General features: G+C 44.9%; 1 protein-coding gene across 1 annotated transcript in view; it reads left to right on the plus strand.

Moving 5' to 3' along the window:
- The first annotated feature begins 1,155 nt into the window (after nucleotides 1–1,155).
- Nucleotides 1,156–16,407, plus strand: part of NRG1 (neuregulin 1) — a 1,131,190-nt gene continuing 1,115,938 nt past the window's right edge. The window contains exon 1 of the mRNA XM_052661558.1: nucleotides 1,156–1,837. Coding sequence (XP_052517518.1) covers nucleotides 1,156–1,837 — 682 coding nt within the window. The remainder of the gene's footprint in view (nucleotides 1,838–16,407) is intronic.

The raw sequence follows: 16,407 nt of genomic DNA on the forward strand, positions 1-16,407 counted from the left end.
GACAGCCTTATTGAGCAACTATTTTATTCAAGCAATGCTCAGATCAGCAGTACCCCGCAGGTCAGAAAATCACGGTGAACCGGGCATTTCCATAAGAGAAAAGGCGAGGATAATCAAGCCCGAAGCGCCACACAAGGGAAGCCGAGCGAGAAGCGTCAAATCTGAAGATCTCGCCGTGTGTGCGCGTTAGCAGGAGAGCGAGCGAGATAGAAAGTTGCTGTTTTCATCGCAGCCTGTCTCCTGCGAACGTGTTGCTCCCTTTGGACTTTCCAGTAACCAGTTCACCCAAAACTTTTCTGCCACGAGGCCCCGCGTCTCCCGCGTGCCCCCAGCCTTTCTGCGCCGGCTAACAGGTCCCGGATCGCCGAAGCGTCACCTCTGAGTCCTGGGGAAATCTCCGCAGCCCACTCGGACTGCAGCCCTCGGTCGCCGCCGGGCCTCCTATTGCAGCAACCGGGGCGATCGAGAGGGAGGAGACGCTCAGGTCGGGGGTGGGGAGGGAGACCCAGCGGGAGGACCGACCCTGCGGGCCGGGCTCGGGCACCAGCATGGGGAGGCGCGGGCCGAGCTCGCCCCGCAGGTAAACAGGCCGGCGAGGCGCAGGGCGCTGCCGCCGCGGCCACCCAGCCATTTCCAGGCACGCAACTCCGCCTCCAGGGCTCTCTGCCTCGCGCGCTCGCCCCGCCGCCCGCTCGCAGCCTCAGCAGCCGCCGCAGCATCACTTCACACAAAGGACTGTTACCCGCTGAGCAGCTTCTCCACCTCCACGTCCTCCTCCGGTGACAGCAGAGCCCCGACAGCCGGGCTCGGGCGCGGCGGCGGCGGCGCGGGGAGGACCTATTTCTCCCAGCATCCGAGCATCCGAGGCGGTGGCGGCGGCTTTTTTTTTTTTTTTCTCGTTCGCCTAAAAAAAATTTTTTTTTTTTTGCCCTTTCCACCGCTTCGCCTTTCTGTGGTTCCACCCACCCCTTCTCTCCCTTCCTCCTCCCCCTCCCGTAAACAAGTCTCCCACGGCCCCCGCCAATAAATAAATTAGGAGGAGGGTGCGGGGGGGTGGGGGGAGGAGGAGGGGAGAGGAAAAGGGAGGCAGCGCCAGAGACCGAGGAGGCAAGAGTCCGAACCGACAGCCACCGGAGCCCGCACGCACCTCGCACCATGAGCTGGCGATGCGCCGCGCGCCGCGCCGGGAGGACCGGCCCCGCCGCCCGCTCTCCTCCGCCGTCGCCGCTGCTGCCGCCGCTGCTGCTGCTGCTGTGGACCGCGGCCCTGGCGCCGGGGGCGGCCGCCGGCGACGAGGCGGCTCCCGCGGGGGCCTCGGTGTGCTACGCGTCCCCGCCCAGCGTGGGCTCGGTGCAGGAGCTGGTTGAGCGCGCCGCGGTGGTGATCGAGGGAAAGCTGCACCCGCCGCGGCGGCGGCAGCAGGGGGCACTCGACAGGGAGGCGGCGGCGGCGGCCGCGGGCGAGGCAGGGGCGTGGGGAGGCGAGCGCCCGCCGCCGGCCAACGGGACCGTGCCCGCCTGGCCCACCGGCCCCGCGCCCAGCGCCGCCGGGCCCGGAGCCGAGGCGCCCTATCTGGTGAAGGTGCACCAGGTGTGGGCGGCGAAAGCCGGGGGCTTGAAGAAGGACTCGCTGCTCACCGTGCGCCTGGGCGCCTGGGGCCGCCCCGCCTTCCGCTCCTGCGGGCGCCTCAAGGAGGACAGCAGGTACATCTTCTTCATGGAGCCCGAGGCCAACAGCAGCGGCCGCGCGCCCGCCGCCTTCCGAGCCTCCTTCCCCCCTCTCGAGACGGGCCGGAACCTCAAGAAGGAGGTCAGCCGGGTGCTGTGCAAGCGGTGCGGTAAGTTCCTCGGCCCGCGGGGCGCGCTCGCGCCGGGCGGGGAGGGCGGGGAGGGCGGACCTCCCCGGGGCGCGCCGGGCGGGCGCCGGGCTTCGACGGCTTTCGGGCGGACGCGGTCCGAGCGGCGGAGGGGCGCGTTTGGGAGCCTCTTGGTGGATTGGATTCCACAGGCAAGCGCCTTCTCCCGTTTCCCGGTTTCGAGGCTTTGCCGTTGAGGAAAGTCCAAGTTTGGTCCGCGGTTGGGGCCGCCTGAAACTTTTTAATTCCTTGGGGTTTCGTTCGCCAGGTGGAATGGTAATGGGCCCGTGGCTTGCCTGCGGTGCCTTCTCGAACTTGGCTTTGGTTAGGAGTTGCTCTTAGGGCGGCCGTGCGGGGCTTTTCCTTTGAAGGAGGAAGGGTGCGTCGGACAGGTCTGTCCAGTCTGGCCATCACTTCGGGTCCAGAGTGTGGACTTGGTTGGGGGTTTGTGTCTGGAGAGAGTCCGACAAGGAAAGGACAGGGCACCGAGATTCAAGATTTCGTCTTTCAATGTGGCAGTGTTTGTTTTTTTTTTTGAAAACCGAGTGTCCAGACAGAGAGGTGCAGTCTGTGCCTGGTGAAAATGTGTATGTGAGAAGTATAAAGTTGGGTGTTATCTTTTTGGTGACATCATGTCAAGAATTTTTGTTTTCACTGTATTTTCGTTTGGCGGATGCTTTGGCAGTTAAGTGTATCAGACCAGATGAACGTCATTATGGAGCTTCACTTGTAGGCCCTTAAGGAGAATTGGGGGAGATAAGTTAACATTTCAAGGACCTTTCCCGATTTTATCACTGAAAAACTCTTTTTTCCCAGGTCTCCTTAATATTAGCAGGTCTGAGAAATCAGTTGATAATCTGATTACATTTCTGAAGGAGTTATTACCTCTATGCCATTCATAAGAGTAATTCCTACGTTCTAAATATTTGTAATTTCCTGATGATCATATAATCACTACAGCATAGCGGGGTTTCTTCTCAAACCATAAATTAACATGATTACACATCACAAATTCTCACATGCATAATAGATTTTCCCCCTGGTCTTTATGTATCCATCTAATGGATGGTTGGGTTAATTGAATTTTTACAAAACTCAGCACCATGCGATGCTCAGTCTGCCTGTGATGCAAAGTGTGTCAGCTCTTTTCAGTTTGTAGCAGGTGAGGGCCATTTGTTTACATTTCTGATTGGCATTTGTGGTGCCTATAGGCTGCGGCGGTTAATTAATGCCTACCAGTTGGGTTTTGATGTGAGGGAAGAACATGGCTCATTCTCCACTGCCTGAGTTTCACAATGCACTTTGCGCACCAGGGACCTGTTAAGACTGCACCACTCTGTGGCAAGAAGCTGTTCTCAAAACAGTGGTGCTGAAGAAGGCTGAGTGACGTTGGGATTCCCTGGGTCCGGCTGATAGATGTCACTATAAAACATGGGAAACTCTCCGCTGGGAGCTGTCTTACTAGGACACCAAAAGCATCACACCATTGTCCTGCATCATATGTTATCCTGTTAGAGAATCCGAAACAAAACCTTTTCAGTCACGCCATCATCCAGTTTTCACATTTTACTACATGCAATTCAGGAAGGATTTTGCTTTTACCCCCAAACCATATAAATTGTGAATCATTTAGTACACATGGTGGAAGTTAATATGAAGGGTGTCGTGGTTGGCACTGATGCCTAGGATGGGGGGGCGTGGTGTTGCTAGATTAACCATGGTGTTAATTATGCCTTTTAACTAAAAAAGCATGTCAGTTTTCACGGGTAAACTTCTTATAAAGGTCCAGAGGATGTTTGGAAATGGAAAATTGCCTGGAGGAATACTATTCTGTTTTCGTGTTTCCGAACTGAAAAAGCATCACTGAAGGTGGTTTTGCCCTTTTGTTTGCCAGCCAAAGGAGATACATGGTTGTAAGTTGTGGCAGGTTCAGCAAAACAGGTTTTATTTTTTTCTTTTAAACGAACTGGAAACCTCCTGCATGTAATGTAGTAGATTAAGAAATTATGAAGTTACAGCTTCAGGTTTGTGTAGTTACCATGTATGTTTGGTGATTTTAGTGTTAAACACTTTAAAGTATGATACTGCATGAAACATTAATAGGTTTAGCTAAAGACTAACTGGTTTAACTGAAATCCTGCTAAAAGTTTCTCTTGCATTTTTACAAGCATGGTAGTTATTGTGACATTGAGGATGTAAATAAAGACTGTAAGCTATCTTATACAGTGGAAACTCAGTCAATCCATACTTGGAATATTGGGTGTGAAAGTGTATGTGTGAGGGTGTGAAAACTTGTGAATTCATTCAGTTGTATGGTCTGGGTTAACAATGTCATTCAGAACCTACCAGGAAAAGGAACACAAACTGGGGGAGAAAACATTCAGAGAAAATAGGGGCTGATTTGTCTTGGTTGAACCACTTCTGTGTGCTTCTGGTCAGATTTCAGGGAGAGTGATGGAGAAGAGGGTTCTTATCTAACAACAGGAAGCTGCCCTGGGGGCGTGATGGCTGTGTTCCTGCCCAAGCTGTGATGCTAGGCTGGAGAGGGAATATAGCAAAGTCATTTTGTGCTATCATGCCCTGGGGAACAGTTTCCAGCACTCCTGCGCTCAGCTGCAGTGTTGTCTCCTACAACTTGCTTATGAATGTAGAAACTACACGTGCAACAGATTAGCCTTGGGGCTGAGCTAATAGAAGTCTGTCTTGAATTCTTTTTTCTCTCCTCCCTACCCCTCATCTAAGAAACTCCTGAGTAGCCTATGTATGAAGACACTTGTCTGAACAATGGCCACTTGGAGAAACAAACTGTCTAGTGTATTTTAGGTGACAACACAGAGTCTCTTGGCTTGTTTGCTTCATATGTGGGGCTTGTGTGAATTACACTTCCTTTACAATCATTTGAATGCTCCCCAGTCTTTGCTTTCTCTCTTGCTCACTGCACAGGTTGAGACACATTTCTAGGTTTTATATTTATTGGAATGCAAAATAATTTGCTGTTCAATTAAATTGCTGTTATTCAAACAAATTATTGTCTGCTGCGCTACATTTGTTTCCAAAGCCTTGAGGTTCTACTAGGCTGCAACTGATTTCCAAAAAGGAGTAAAATGCTGATGTCGAATAACATCCTAATGGGGCCATACGAGATTTGTGCATCAGTTATGTTCTTACAAGTCAACCTAAATATTCAGTATACCCTATTGTATTGCAATGTATTGATAATGCAAACATGTTTATCAAATATTCATGATCACTGTCTGTCTTTTGCTCATGTCTTCAATAACTGTTTAATAAACTGTGCTGACCTTATGGTGTTATGAAAAGGACAACAATACAGGGATTTTCCAGCCAATAATTAAAGAGAATTATTCTTAATGAACGGAGAAGGCGATGGCACCTGGCTCCAGTACCCTTGCCTGGAAAATCCCATGGACGGAGGAGCCTGGTAGGCTGCAGTCCATGGGGTCGCGACTTAGCGACTTCACTTTCACTATTCACTTTCATGCATTGGAGAAGGAAATGGCAACCCACTCCAGTGTTCTTGCCTGGAGAATCCCAGGGACGGGGGAGCCTGGTGGGCTGCCGTCTATGGGGTCGCACAGTCAGACATGACTGAAGCGACTTAGCAGCAGCAACATTCTTAATGAAAGCTCTATTTAGATGGTAGCAATAGGGACAGGTACAACTTGACAGCTTGAATTTCACAAATACACATGTAAATGTAATTCCCCAAGTGTTTGTGATGACTCTCTTTAAAATTGTATAAATCATACTGTCAGTTCTATAGTGTATGTAAAACACTGATGTTGAATAGAAAAACCATGTATGTATTGATACATATTTATGTTAAAAGATGAAACCAAGATAGGTCATTTGGGAAAGCAGCTCTTTGGAATAAAAATATTTTAAAAGGTGAATTTAAATATCTGAGTCAGGATGTGTTACAAGCACTAGGGGGAAGTTTTCACCAGTTGTGGGTGATCCATAAGCCCTCTGAATCTAGGGAAAGTTTTCCCATATGTCTTAATGTATTAAGTAAGACCCGTAAGCTTAAACAGCCCTGAGGCTCAAAACAATGGTCTGTGCTTCTGCTGGCCTGAATATTTATAGCAAATGAGAGCAAAAGATGTGATTGGGTGTCAAATGCAATATATTTAGTGTTCAGGAAATCTTCCTTTGCTTCGATGCCTGTTTTATTCTCGTTATTTTTTTTCTTAATTATAAACATAACATCTTTTAAAACTTATTTCTAAATCTCAGCGGCAAGTGATGAACTGGCTTGGATGTCCAAAGATCTTGAAACTCATCTGCTCTCAGTATTTAGGAATACTTAGGTTTTTTGTTTGGTCTTTGACATGCTCAAATGATGTAAAAAATTCTCTTTATAGATAGATCTAATTGAATGGGCATTTTGATTAGTCTTACATAAATGAATTATAGTACAGAAAACAAAGTGGATAATGAGAAATAGTGGTAGGGATTCATGGGTTATTATAGTCATTGAAAGTATATAATGAGGAAACTAAAGAAAATTAAAGATTAAAAAAAAATAGGGCTCTTAGGGGCTCACGTAATGTGTTACCAAAGCCATAATAGAACAGCACGTTTTAGTCAAAAGTTTTCATAAGAAAATGCAAAGTAACTTTAAATGTCCTTATTTTTAAACAACAGAAATGTCTGTTGTGGACAGTTTTCCATGCATATGTGAATGCTCTAAATTTATGCATGCACGTTTTACTCTGTGCTTTTCTGTTATCATGAAATTTAAATTAAAGTAACATTATGAAAGGATGCATGACCTAGCCGCTGTCTCAGATATGTCACTTTGTAGTATTTGAACAGCTGATTAGTGATACAGCCTGTGGCGCTTTAGAGTTGACTGATTTGAGACTTTATGCAGACTGGAGTCTTACTGAGGTAAGTGCTAGTTGAGAGACTGTATTTTCATATTATTGTGTTTTCATCTTGTTTAGGGATGAGATGTGCTTGAAGCATGCCTGTTTCTGAAGGCTGGTCTCCTGGCCCTCCATTTCCAAATGACCCATACCGGTCGAAGGTTTTTTTAAAAAACAGAAATTTTGGTCAGGTTGAAAGCTTAAAATGGGTTGACCAATCTCTGCTTGGCATAGATCTGATTATATCCCCTAATATGGGCTTTGTAGGTGGCACTATTCCATCTGCCAGTGTGGGAAATGCAGTTTCCATCCTTGGGTTGGGAAGATACCTTGGAGAAGGGAATGGCTACCCACTCCATTATTTTTGTCTGGAAAATTCCACGGGCAGAGTAGCCTCGTGGGTTACAGTCCATGGGGCTATCCCCCAATATAGACTTGCCATGTAGGCATCCTAGAAAGAGATGCCTAAGTGGTTATCCTTGCCTGGGAGATCCCATGGGCAGTCCATGGGGTTGCAAAGAGTTGGACATGACTGAGCGGCTAACTCTTTCACTTTCAAGTGGTTATTGATATTGGTGTGGTTTTTTTTTTGGTCTTCAGAAGAACCAGGTTGTCTTCCCTATGGAAAATAATTTCCTGGAAAACTATATCCTAACTTTGGTTCTCCCTTTTAGGCCCTAGTCAGATTTATATCCTGTTTTTAATAATAACTAAAAAAAAACAAAAAGAAACTTAACATACAGCTTGGATGGTACATGGGAGAACACAACTCTCAGCTCCTGACTTGGACTTCAGCTGTCTTCCCTTTGTGTCTCTTTACTTTGTGGGGACTCTTCAGGGGAAAGCACTAGGTCAATGATGGGGCCCATGAGTGAAGCTGAGTCTGTGAGACATCGAAGTATATATCGATGATTGTTCATCGTCTCACTGACAAGTCTTCGCTTGGCACCTTGGAATTCGACTGTCTGGGATCCAAGTGTGTCCACATATGGAGGTCCTAAATCACAAGATGTGAATGCTGGGAGTTCGCTGGTGGCCTAGTGATTAGCATTTTGGACTTTCATGGCTGTGACCCGGGTTCAGTCCCTAGTCGGAGAGCTGAGATCCTGCAGGCTGTGTGGCCTGTGCATACCCACACCCACCTACCCACACACACAAAGATCTAATTATAGATGTCCTTCTGTTCCTGATACGCTCTCTGTCCCTCCTGTGGGGACACAGATGGTAACCTGGGTTGCAGCTCTGTCTCAGGGGCTTCCCCCTACAAAGCCCAGGGCTCTGGCTTTTGAGATCAGCTCCAGTCCACTGTGCTGGGGACCGGCAGAGCACAACTCTGAGGGCAGCCTGCTTCTGGAGCTGGGGGCCGGGTTTAGGAGGTAATGTTGAGACCCTAGAGGAGGAAACGACATCTTTTGCTCCCTTGTGCCATTATGTGTGAGCTGAACAGAGCCCAGCATGAGGGGAGGTGTCTGCCGAGGGCACTACAGTCTCGGTAATGGGCACACCACTTCGAGCCTGGGACATGGAGGTTCACAATCAGAGTGAGGCGTTGTGTGCTTGACTGAATTTGGAAAGTCCACAGCAGTAACACTCTTGTCCTAAATGTTTGTCTCTAGTCTGGGCATTGTCATTAAGGCAAAGGAAGCTAAAAAGCTGAGGGATTTGCTAAGACTGCTGGGCTGTAACTACCGCTCCTTGAGTCTGTATCTTTTTTTCCTCTTTGGTAGACTTATTCTTTGACTGTTCTGTGTGGGCTAAATATCAAGTAATCAAATAAATAAATGAGCATCCCAGCTCCTTGGATGGTGGCCATCACTGTTCTAGGTTGAGTTTTGGAGAAAACAAAATAGAAACCCCGGATTCTTTCTCTTCTGGTCCCTAACTTGGTGAGATGGTCTCTGTAGGAAGTAGAATTTAGAGCTACATCCTCTTAGCACACCATTTCCTCCTCTGGATCAACCTTAGGGCTTTTGATAAGTTTAATTTCCAAAAATTTGTTTTTTCCTGAATTATTTCTGAATTTTAATATTCTGTCTTTATCCAAATACTCTGTAGTCTCTAGCCTCAGCTGAGGGACAGAATTAATTCCCTGTGTTGTAAAGGCTTCCTAGCATGGAGGAACTTTTGGATCATCAGTGATTCCCTGCCACTGTCTTGGGTAGCAGCATTCCCAAATCGTTCCACTGCATTTCCAGTTGAGTATTAGATCTCAGCTCTTAATTCTATGTTTTCCCTTGATTTTCCCCTGTAGGTGTTTGACTACTCAGGCCTGTTAAGTTCAATTCTTGTAACTGAAGATGGAAAAGTACTGCTTGTATCCTTAAGAAGTAATTAAAAAAAAAAACAAAACTTTGGATAAGTTACTTCTCACTTTTTCTTTGCTTTGTTGTGAATGTCACAGCAGCTCTTGGTTAAACAGGAGGTGGGATGGCGCCTGTCCATTTGGGCTGTGAACAAGGAGGTGGTTTTCTTCCACTGGCTCCGTCAGCCCCGGAGACACCAGGGGTGATGATGTGTGCTAGGCGAAGCTGCAGATGGAGTGGCAGCATCTTCTTCCACCACAGGGGGCACTCCGGCTGCTACTCAGTGTAGAACCTGGAGAGGAGGTTCTGTCTTCTGAGGAGAAGGGTGGCTGTGATTGCTTCAGATAGAATTAGTCATTCGACTGTGTCCTTGGGAGGTGATTCTGTCCGTCAGGGCTCTTTGGTGGCTGCCTGGATGGAGATGTTTTGCTCAGAGTTCATGCCGTCATGCTCAGAGTCGATGCTGTCAGCATGCAAGGGACCACAGCTTCAAAATGCCCCAGGCTCTCTACTTCTCTGCAGGTCGGGACACTGAGATACTCTTTCTTCCAAGGCCCTCCTTCCCATCCACTAAGATGGCTCATATCTCTTCCTCAGAAACACTGGCAACTTTTCTTTCATTGCAGTGGGAATTTTATTTAAAAAGAAACCAAGCATTTTGAACCACAGTCTTATTCTGGTGAGTGATTTACCACCACCGGCCCCCTCGTGTTGTAATAACATAAAATTCACCCTTTAAATTATTTCTAAGCGTGCGGTTCTGTGGTACTAAGTGTTCCCAATCATGGGTCACCATGACCACCATCAATCTCCAGAACTTTTTTATCTTCCCAAACTGAAACTCCAAACCAATTAAATAATAATTCCGTATTCCCTTCTCCTGAAGCCCGTGGCAGCTACCACTCTAATTTGTCTCTGTAATTTGATTATGTTTCACCTCATATAAGTGGCAACACACAGTATTTGCCTTTTTGGTTCTGGCTTATTTCCCTTGGCATAATGTTTTTAAGACTCATCTATATTGTACCATGTCTTAGAATTTCACTCCTTTTGAAGGCTGAATAATATTCCATTGCATGTGTAGACTACGTTTTGTTAATCTGTTCTTCTGTCAATGGACTCTCAGATTGCTTCTGTTTTTCGGCTGTTGTCAGTAATGCTTCTATGAACATGAGTGTACAAATACCTGTTCAAGACCCTACTTTCAGTTCTTTGGAGTACATACCCAGAAGGGTAATTGCTAGATCATATGGTAATCTTATATCTGATATTTTGAGGAACTACCATCCTGTTTTCCACAATAGCTGCACTATTTTACATTCCTACCAGCCGTGCACAAGGATTCCAATTTCTTCACAGTCCTGCCAACATGAATTGTTTTCTATTGCTTTGATAATAGCCATCCTAATGGGTGTGAAGTGGTGAGCAGTTTTTATATTGTTGTTTTCTATTCAAAGTTATTGCCTCTAATTACAGTGTCATTAATAAACAAGTTCTTAGAAAAGAGGTGTTAATCTATTCAACTCTTAATTTGCCCAGCATTTAGGCTCCTGAATCTGAAGCCACCAGATAACAAAATTACAACAGAAAATAGCTTAATAAAAACCAATAAAAGGTTTAAAGAGTAAACTTGACCTTCAGTCACCATGAGAATATTGCACTTCTCTTCAGATTGCTATCAGCAGAGCCCAGAGACACACTTTATCATACTTAGATTAGTATCAGAACGTTTGAATTGATTTTATTTATTCAGCTAATTTTCTTTTTTTCTAATTTCCCTGCTTCTATTCTGTCCACTGCTCCAAACCAACTTCCATTATACCCTGCAGTGGGCTTCGAGTCATTCTAAAATACTGCTTTTATAAGACTTCCTTTTTTTCCCTCAGACTTCCTATGGATGCATCATTGTTAACTCTAGAGCCCGACATTCACTGTCCTCCTTAATCCGAACTAAGACGAATCTTTCTCATGTTTACTGTGTGGATGATTTGATCTAGTCTAACTGCTTCACAAACAGGCCGTGTTCTTTCCCAATCCTCTCGTTTTACGTATGCCATTTCCTCTGCCTGGCTCTGCTTTTCCCCTCATTTCTGTCCATGGAACTTGTCTCCTTCAAGGGGCAGCTGTATCCTGCTGCTGCTTCCATGACAGTCCTACTAGTGATCCTGCCAGAAATATGCACTCTAGCCTTTGAATGCAGAACACCCAAAGAAATTACGTTTTTCTCCATATACTTCATATATGGTGCCATTACAAACTTCCCTTATGTTATCTTTGTTTTTTAAAAAATTAATGTCTTGCAATTTTTTCTAGTTGTGAATGTGCCTTGCCTCACCCAGGAGACTATGGTATCCTAGTGCCTAGATACTTGGAGTGTCCTCAGCTTATTCATGAGTAAAAAGTACCCCAGTCTCAGGGTCAAGAGGACTCCTTTCCACTTCCAGCTTTGTAGATCAGTACCTGGGTGGTTTGGGGTAAGTAACCTTACCACTTTGGGTCTCAGTTCCCTAATATGCAGAGTGAGAAAGTGGAACTAAAGAGGTTTGCATGGTCCATTCAAACTGTATCTGCTTGTCATCTCAGAAGTGACCCAACATGCAAACCCCTTCTGCTACTACCCATGAACTTTTCTCTTCCTCTCTCTTTCTCTTATTCTACAGAGAGCAGTTATGGAAAAACAATGGTAAAACTTTTGGACAATCTGAAAGAGGTGAGAAAGAGCTTAAGGATAGGGGACTAATGAAAAGATATCTCTTCTTTTCTCCAAAGATTTTCACCTCTCTTGCCTTTTGGGTCATTTTTATTACATTATCTAAAATAGAGTTATTTGTGCTCATGGGCATGGTTTTTTTCAAGAAGCAAATACTGTCTTTGAAGCTATAAAATGAGTTGTTAACTTATAGCTGTAAACTTTTAAAGCAAGAAAATTTAGTCATTTGTTTTACAAAATGACAAAGAAGATTCAAAGTGCTTAACTATGAATTTTATCTTAACAGTGTAAATCGGGCACTGTTTTAGGTTCTCATAATGAGCCCTGTTGTGGAAATGGGGGAGGCCAGCATAGACACTAGGGGATCTTGGTTCCCAGCCACACTGGAACCCGTGTTGATGATGGTGGGCAGAGTTCCCACATTCAGACAGGGTTGGGTTAAGAGACCTTTCGTTCTCAGCTTGCGATTCTTATTGTTGGGGCAAGAAGATGGTATATTTTAGTCCTTTGGTGAGGAGATTGAGCAGAGCAGAAACAGATTGTCAAATGAGAAATAATTCGATCTGACTTTTTCAATTACCACATGAAGAGGCTCTGCCAGTGCCACGGGGGCAGGGCGGGGCTCAGCTGTGTTGCAACCAGTTGAGTCTTTCTCCTCCCTTCGCCCCTGGTGAGCTCCACTCTTCCAGCAGATCTAATGATGCTTATCAATCATGGCTCCTGTGTCCGTATCTCTGTGGACCCTATTTTCTGGCTCCAGGTCTGTATATCCAACCACTTACCAGATAATCTGCCCAAATGTCCTACAGAAACTTTATGGTAAACATACCAAATAGGATCTCATCATGTCCCCTGCGAGGCCATCTGGATACTGATAATGAAACTGCTGTCACTGCTCCTATTACAGTCACAGCTCTTACTCCCAGTGGCTTCCTGGACTGACAGCTTTCTGTGCCAGATAGAGTAGGAGATGCTCATGAGAACTTAGCTAACCCCTCACCATGTGGTAGCATCAGTGTCTTCCTAGTTATCCCAGCCAGAAACCTCTCCTCCTGCTCCAGGTCCAATTGGTGACCAGATCTTATTGACTCTATCTCCTTAACCCATCTCCGATTCCTTCCTTCTGTGCCAGCTCCACTGATTGTGTATCAGTTCCCATCGTTTCTATTTTTTTTTTAAATTTTTTATTTTTTAAATTTAATTTAATTTAATTTTTTAATTTTAAAATCTTTAATTCTTACATGTGTTCCCAAACATGAACCCCCCTCCCACCGCCCTCCCCAACCCATCGTTTCTATATCAGTCTCTTACCTTTGCTCAGACATTCTCCCTTCTTAAATTCGTCCTCTGTACTATTGCTGGAGTGATCTTTTCTGAAACAGAAGATCACATGATACCCTTCTTAAACCTCTTCAGTTGCTCTCAGGAGAAAATCAGGACTCCTTAGGATGACTTATTCAGCTTTTACCCAAGTGTTCTTGTCCAGTTCCTTCTCCTACATGGAACCCTATGCTGCAATGATGGCGTTGCTCTCCATGGCTGGAAGGATCTATACGTTTGCACTACTGTTCAGGCTTCCCCATAATGGTGTGCTTCTCTATCTACATCTTGTACCTTTGCTACCAATTGTTGCAAACACTATGTCCCTCAGTGGGAGGATGGTGACAAAACTGTGTGTCTAGGGACTTCCCAGGGGGTCCAGTGGTTGACTCTGCACTCCCGATGCAGGAGGCGTGGAGTCAGTCTCTGGTTGGGGAACTGAAATCCTGTATGCCACACATTGTGACCAAAACCTTCCCTCCAAAAACAAAACCCCCTAAAACCTCCGAACAAAAAGCAAACCCTGTATGGCTATCTAATGAATTATTGTATCATCTTTACGAATCTTGTAGAGGAAAGAAAGTATAATGACTGACAATGTTCATAGTATATTGTCAAGTGAAAAAAAGGTATTATAATGCAGTCTGTGTATGATTGCTTTTAATACTATTAGCTATTATCTGTATCATCCGTCTGTCAATGTAAAGAGGAATAAAAGCCTGAAAAGCTATGTAACAAAATGTTACTGGTTAGACTTTAGAGTTCTTAATGTTAAGAACTTTGATTTTGTTTGGCTGCATTTCTAAAGTTTCTAGAGTGAATGTCTTATTTTTAATAAGGAAAAGGAATACGTGATACTTGTAATAGAAATGCTACTGAAGACTGACTGACGGGAATCTGTGCCTATAGAACATGACCTTTCTCATGGTAGATGTACTAGTTAGGATACCCTGTAACAAGTGGTGTCCCCAGTATATAGCAGCACAAATCTAATAGTTAATTCATGCCAGTGAATAGACAAAACACAAGATGTTCTAGTCTTTAGTTTCTTCTGAGAGAGACTGAGACTGACACCTAATGCATAGCTGAATGTCACTGACACACTGGTTAAAATAGGCAGAATTCCAATTTGCAGTGGTCATTTTATTCTCAGTGGCTCAGCTATCCTTTGAAAAGTAGACAAATGTGCCTTTTGGTGCCTCTTTGCAGTGGGAGAGCCCAGTAGTTACGTGCAGAGTGGATCCTAACAGCCATGCACGTTTATGGTAAACACCATATAGACCATGTATTCATTCCTGTGTTCGACTTAGCATTTTGTGGGTTGGTTTGGTCCTAAATCTTTAAGGTGTGCTGCTCACTATGTCTGATTTCATCAGCTACCCCTGGAAATGCAGAGAGTTAGGCCATAGTCCCTGCCTTTCACTGGCATGTTGGGATGCCTATTAAAGCTCCATGTTTAACAGATCATTTTGATAGAGGGGTGTTTCTTTACCGCAGATTCTCAGTGGTAGAAAATCTGTCTGCAGTGTGGGAGACACAAGAGGCCTGGGTGCAGTCTCTGAGTTGAGAAGATCCACTGGAGAAGGAAATGGCAACCCACTCCAGTGTTCTTGCCTGGAGAATCCCATGGACAGAGGAGCCTGGCGGGCTGTAGTTCATGGGGTCGCAAAGAGTCAGCCCCTCTGAGCACTGCGCTGCACTTGATGCACCTTGATATAGATTCCTATAGCAAAATACGCTCAGGCTTTATCACTGCCAACTTAATTGGGTTTCATGATCACATTTCTTCTCAGTAGGAGAAATTAAAAATGGCTGATCAAGTTGCCTGTTGAAAAAATTGTTAGGTTCAGCCTGCCCACTGTATTAACTAACTGTATTGATGAGTAATCATTCTACCATGTTTAATCACTTTTATTAACTTTAGTAGTTGTATCTCCAGGAGCCTGCTAAATAACTGTCATTATGTACTCAGTCATATTTCTTTTAAAAATACTAATCAAAAAGACCATGGAAATGATTAAGGCCCTGATATCATCCACCTACTTCCTGTTAGAAGAATTGTTGGTGATTTTATGGTGAGCTGAGTGTATGCTTGTGCCGCTTTCGTGCAGCCCGGGAAGAAGGGGAACTAGTTCAAAACAGGTGAATGGAGACAGTGAATGCATGGTTGTAATGCTGTGTGAAATAATTAGCCTTTCGTGCATCTACATTCTGCATGTTACCGTTCCATTCTCAAAATTCATTAAATATCGAGAAGATAAAGGATATACCTAAGAATTATGTGAAAAGGGTAGAGAATAATAATATGTGTGTGGTACTTTTCTTCAGCCTCATCTTCATCATGGGCCATTTGTTCTTGGGTTTCAGCTGACTAATGAACCTCAAGGCAGGGTCTTCCTTGCAGGCTGATCAAGGACCTATCTGTTCGTTCACTGAAATGGATTAGAAATTTACTATTCACGTATCACTTCTTCAGTCAATTTGTATAGCACCTCCCTCCCCAAATCCTATTCCTTTCCTCTTCGATCTAGGCAGTCCTGAACCATGAGAGAGATCGTAAGGGCCATTCGGAGGATGTTGCTTAAATAAATGATGAGAGTCATGAAATTATTTAACAGTGTGGGTAAGTGACAGAAAAAGAGAAGTGGTGAGTGTCCTTTATTTACATAATGATTTGACAAATATTGATTGGGCATCTGTTTGCCAGGCTTTCTGCTGCTTTCTGGTATCTCAGTGATGGTATAATTAGGCATGGCCCTTTCCAAGCTAATGGGGCAGAAAGAACAGTTACACAAAGGATGGCAAGATACACACATGTATGTGTGTTTTTTTTTTGGGTGGGCCAAAAAGTTTGTTCAGGATTTTTCATAATGTGTTAAGAAAGACCTGACTTTTTGGCCAACCATATATATGTGTGTGTGCATGTACAAAATTTAGCACAATTATATATATATTATGTAAGTGCTAAGTTTTATATGGGAAAAATTGCAAGGTACGATGAGAACATAGAACAGTTTGAAAGATACAAAAAGATCTCCTTGAGAAAGCGACGTTTCTGGTGGGAGTAGGAAGAGGAGGAGGAGAAAGGAAGACAGAAGGACATTTCCACGCCTGATGGAGAGAAGAGGACCAGCAGAGGGGGGAGTCAGGGCAAAGGAGGCAAGGAGGAGATCTGAGAGGCAATGGGAAAAAATCAGATCATTCTGGAATTTTTCAGATTCTAGACTTTGTCCTAAAAGCCTGAAATACCACTGCAAGGTTTTTAAGTACAGGAGTGATAAAACTTCCATTTTGAAGACATTGCAATTGGCTGTTGTGCAGAGAGTG

The sequence above is a fragment of the Budorcas taxicolor genome, chromosome 24 (assembly GCF_023091745.1).
Source record: "Budorcas taxicolor isolate Tak-1 chromosome 24, Takin1.1, whole genome shotgun sequence".
NCBI classification, from domain to species: Eukaryota; Metazoa; Chordata; class Mammalia; order Artiodactyla; family Bovidae; genus Budorcas; species Budorcas taxicolor.